Source organism: Pseudophryne corroboree, chromosome 7 (genome assembly GCF_028390025.1).
Source record: "Pseudophryne corroboree isolate aPseCor3 chromosome 7, aPseCor3.hap2, whole genome shotgun sequence".
Taxonomy (NCBI): domain Eukaryota; kingdom Metazoa; phylum Chordata; class Amphibia; order Anura; family Myobatrachidae; genus Pseudophryne; species Pseudophryne corroboree.
In genome coordinates this window covers 18,978,049-18,982,766 of record NC_086450.1, presented here as the reverse complement: position 1 = coordinate 18,982,766, position 4,718 = coordinate 18,978,049, and the positions used below count along the sequence as shown (strand labels likewise).

General features: G+C 39.6%; 1 protein-coding gene across 3 annotated transcripts; it reads right to left on the bottom strand.

The window, feature by feature from the left end:
- Positions 1–715: 715 nt before the first annotated feature.
- LOC134943276 (gamma-crystallin 2) lies at positions 716–4,346 on the bottom strand. 3 transcript variants are annotated; one of them, XM_063932217.1, is made up of 4 exons: positions 4,338–4,346; positions 3,762–4,004; positions 2,663–2,677; positions 716–975 (listed from the first exon to the last, which is right to left on the bottom strand). In XM_063932217.1, the coding sequence occupies exons 1-4, from the start codon at positions 4,344–4,346 to the stop codon at positions 718–720; spliced, it is 525 nt and encodes a 174-aa protein (XP_063788287.1). In that variant the 3' UTR covers positions 716–717. The 3 variants fall into 3 exon arrangements, with proteins under 3 accessions (XP_063788287.1, XP_063788286.1, XP_063788285.1); XM_063932216.1 differs by lacking the exon at positions 2,663–2,677 and having other exon boundaries at positions 716–983; positions 3,755–4,004; XM_063932215.1 differs by lacking the exon at positions 2,663–2,677 and having other exon boundaries at positions 716–993.
- Between the last annotated feature and the right edge of the window lie 372 nt (positions 4,347–4,718).

Genomic DNA, 4,718 nt, shown 5'->3' with positions numbered 1-4,718 from the left:
TTGACTTTTCTTTGTGTCAACCATTTCCATGTCAACATTTTGACCCTTTGAGCCTTTTTCTATGGTCTACGTATTCCATGTCAACCTTTTGACCCTGTCAACCAATAGTGGTCGACCTGTTGACTGTAGATCTTTATAGTGTAAAGATAGTGTATAATATAACCACTCGATTTATTGGGGTGGTTATATTAGTGTGCACAATGGTTTTGTGCTTAGCATAGTGCCCAGAAATCAGCGGGACAATTTACACACACGAGAGATGACTTCAGAGAAGTTGAAAGATTGTAACCGTTAAAGAGGAGCAAATTGGATTCAATTTGAACGGGGGAAATTTGGAAAGCTGAGGTCATATATAGGACAAAGAACAGATTTTACAGGAGGGATTTGAGGTAGAATGGCCGTTCAACATGAGCTATTGTGGGAGATTTAACATATCTTGGAGATAGATAAAGTGGAGAGAAGCAAAGTAACAACCAATCAGATGCTGTAATTTTTCTTGCACAGAAGAAAAATGGTTGGTACTTATCTCTCTCCAAAATTTGATAAATCTCCCCCATAGTGAGGTTACGTAATTATGTCTGGCCACAAGGGTAGAAAATGACTTACTCTCCCAGGATGTAAATAACACAACAGACATTCCCAACTGATCAGTTGCTTCATTTTTTTTATTATGTCATGAAGAGAACAAGCATCATCTCTCTATTAGCACCCAGCAATTCAGCAGACATCCAGGACTCGTCGCATAGAGCTGACTCTGGCGTTCAGGGCTCCCCAGTCACTGAAGCGCCTATATTCCCCAGGCTTCAGGAAGTACTGTCTTCCACGGTAGTTGGGCTGCTCATAGAAGATCCAGTGACCGTCAACCACATTGCAGGAGTTGATGTCGTGGTATTTGAAGAGCTCAGAGACAGAGGGACAATCTTCCAAAACCTCCAGCATCTGACCTCTAAACTCCTCCTTCTCATAGATCTTTATCTTGTGGGGGCCCCTTTGCTGCATTGCCAAATAATACAGATACAAACATTGAAATTATATTTAAGGATACAATATAATATTATATGCTGTTCGCTAAATGACATAGTTATAATATGTCCCTCAACTTATTATTATCCTTTATGTATAGGGTGCCACAAAGGGCAGTGGCGGATCCAGGGGAGGGGCGAACAAGGCAATTGCCCCCCGTAACACACACACCTTCTCCTGTGGCCGGCCAGATTTCCCTTTCCTTCTGAGGCTTAGCTCTCAGCAGGCTCTGCCTCCTCTGGAAAGGTGTGTGTTTTACGGGGGCGATCTCCCTGATTGTCCACTCCACCCGGTCCCTGGATCGGCCACTGACAAAGGGTCAACAGTGCCTTACTAAGTTAATATACAGATACGGTGCAAACATAACATACAAAGGGGTCAATTTACTAAACCTTGGGTGGAGATCATGTGGACGGAGATAAAGTACCAGCCAATCATCTCCTACCTGTCATTTTTCAAACCCAGCCTTTGACATGCCAGTTAGGAGCTGATTGGATGGTACTTTATCTCCGCCCACTTTATCACCATTCAAGGCTTAGTAAATTGACCCCAAAGTGTTTAAAATTCACAGTTCAAAATAGTTTAATGCAAGAAATATAAACATTCACTAATTCAGAACATGTAACATTTCAGAAGAAGACATTCTAGACAAATGAATCAAAGCAAAGCCCCTCTTTGTGTTCTCGCAGGCTAATTAACACAAACAAGTAAAATTACAATCCTCATTACTCAATCACTGTGTACATCTAGATACATAGTTGATATTCTAAGTCATGATATATCTATTAGTTTTCCAAATATGATATATCAGTTTATCAATTTAAAACGTGGTCACAGTTTTTGCATTCTACTGTAAGTTGCAATGATGATCTCTCAAATCTCATTTGCGAAGATACCCCATACTAAATGGGGTAATATTAGGAGATTCTGTACTGGAAAAAGACTTAGGGGTTCACATAGATAACAAATTAAGCAGCAGTACCCAAAGTAGGACTGCAGCAAAGAAGGCTAATAAGATATTAGCATGCATAAAACGGGGAATTGATGCAAGGGACGAGAGTATTATACTCCCATTATATAAATCACTTGTGAGGCCACATCTTGAATACTGTGTGCAATTTTGGGCACCATAATACAAAAAGGATATCCTGGAGCTAGAAAAGGTTCAGAGGCAGGCGACCAAACTAATCAAGGGCATGGAGACGCTGGAATACGAGGAAAGGCTTGCAAGGCTAGGCATGTTTACACTGGAAAAGAGGAGACTAAGAGGGGACATGATCAACATCTACAAATATATAAGGGGTCAATACACAGAACTTGGGAGGGACCTGTTTTCTATAAGATCAGCACAGAGGACACGTGGTCACTCGCTTAGGTTAGAGGAGAGGAGTTTCCGCACATTGAGGTGAAAAGGTTTTTTCACAGTAAGGACAATACATGTTTGGAATTCCCTGCCTGAGAGAGTAGTAATGGTGGACTCGGTCAACACCTTTAAGAATGGGTTAGATAAATTCCTATTGGATAAAGATATTCAGGGTTATGGTGCATAGGCACACATTATAGTTAATATAACTAGTCCTAACATAAAAATAACTAGTCCTATAATGAGACTGCATAGGAGACCACAAATAGGTTGAACTCGATGGACAATTGTCTTTTTTCAACCTTAGTTACTATGTTACTATATAAGTTGAGTGTGACATCAAAGGCTGTAAAAAGTTGTATTCAAATAGAAAGTGTTTGGTCTGTGGCTTTTTTTTATAATAGGAGATACAAAAAGCATCAAATGCCTGTGACAAGTACAGACGTGGAAGAACAGCAATACTTTCTTACATAGACATAAAGCATCCAGCGGCAGATTACAGGGAAATCTCAAACTACAAACTACAAACTACTCATAATATCTAATAAAACAAAGAAAGCAACTTTAAATTAGAACAATCGCTCATTCATACCGCACACCATCTGGTGATACTGTATCTAGCTGGATTAGCAATACAAATATCCTCTTTATGAAAGGTGTATGTCAGACATAAGACATAAGAAGAAAGCAAAGACAATTACATGCACAGTGGTAAAGCCATTGAGGGGGGGGGGGGTGCTATGCAAAGCAAAGGTGCATAGATGTTTGGGGGCTTTGAAAAAGTCAAGTTGGCCTCTTAACGCAATATCATTTTATTTATTGGATTAGAAAGCATCTATTATAATATTGAGTAGCTGAGGCTATACTGGCATTATTTCTACATGCAGTTATATTTACAATTTTGTATTAATGCTTTCTTCAACATGTCAACTGTCTACGCCTATGGTTGCTAGGGGTTACCACACATAGGTTACTTTTCTCAGACTAATGATACTACTTGGTTGAAATGAAAGATTACAAATCCTTAAGCAAGTTTATATACAGATGGAGCCATCTTTATCTTGGCCTTTAATAGGTTTAACTGAGCCAGTGCTATCAGACTTAATCCTCTGCTGTAATGACTTAATCCCCCGCTGTATTGTTCTCTCTGTATTGTATTGCAGTTGAGAACAATAGATGAAGGGCTTATGCTAATAAACCATGGTGTGCTTAGGTGCAGCAGAGAAGCCAAGATAAACCTGGCTCCATCTGTGTAAATACTACAGTCAACTAATTCTATCTACTATTAATGAAAATGCGCAGTCTAAGTCTGGGATAGTCGTGACAGATTCACGTTCAAAGCAGCCACCATATTGTCTCTGAATGTTCAACTCACCTGTGGGATAGCTTTACAAGACCTGATGGAATCGCTGAAGCCCATCCATTGCTGGTAGTCAGGATACTCTCCCTTCTTCAGAAAATACTGGTGGCCCAGATAATTGGGGCGTTCAAATAGCATCCAGCAGCCGCTGTCAACTCGGATGGAGTTACAGCGGCTGAAGTAGGTGTGTAGGTCGGCGCAGTCTCCGCTGCACTCGTAGCAGTGGCCCTGGAAGTTCCTGTCCTCGAAGAAGATGATCTGGGATGAAAACGGATGCTTGAGTATTAAAAAATAAATAACATCCGATCCTATCAGATGCTGATGCTTAGTAATGAGAAACCCCATTTAATCGTTGTTAGTTAATAATAGCACTGTTGCGATAGTTATTATTCATCGCTGTAACAAGTACATCTGAGAAACTACTTTTCAAAAAGAAATGCAAAAATAATAGTAAATAAATAATTGTAACACATATCGCCACCAAAAATGACAGCTAATAACGGCAACTCCCGTCATGTTCAATTATCTCCAATTCTTCAGTACCAATATGTAAAACTTATTTTAAAATCTGCATATTCAGTTCTCATTTACCTTTCCCATGATAGCTGGACTGTAGGTGCAAGTTCCCAGTACCTTGTGCACCGGCCGGCAGCTCTTATATACATCGCTATCAATGCTCGGTCTGCAGAATCCTAACAAAAGGGAACATTTTCTGTCCAGTAAGGGGAATTTTCTCAGAGCTTTCCAATTCCACTAAACAGAGTAGAAGCTCCGGTGTCACATATTTGCATTTTGTAGGACTTTTCTATTTAAACTTTATTTGCCCTCCCAGGAATAGTTTTGTGGCAGGTCTCTAATGACATCCAAATGTTTAAATTATTATTATTATTATTATTATTACTGCTACTACTATTAAGATTGCTTTGTATTAAGATGAATGGAAATCTGAGATGTAATGTTTCCACACATGAC

What these genes read in the sequence shown, in the direction of transcription:
- LOC134943276 (XM_063932215.1), bottom strand. An exon ending in CTTGTAAAGCTATCCCACAG is followed by an intron (nt 994 to 3,761) that starts GTGAGTTGAACA and finishes TTGGCAATGCAG; the next exon opens with CAAAGGGGCCCCCACAAGAT.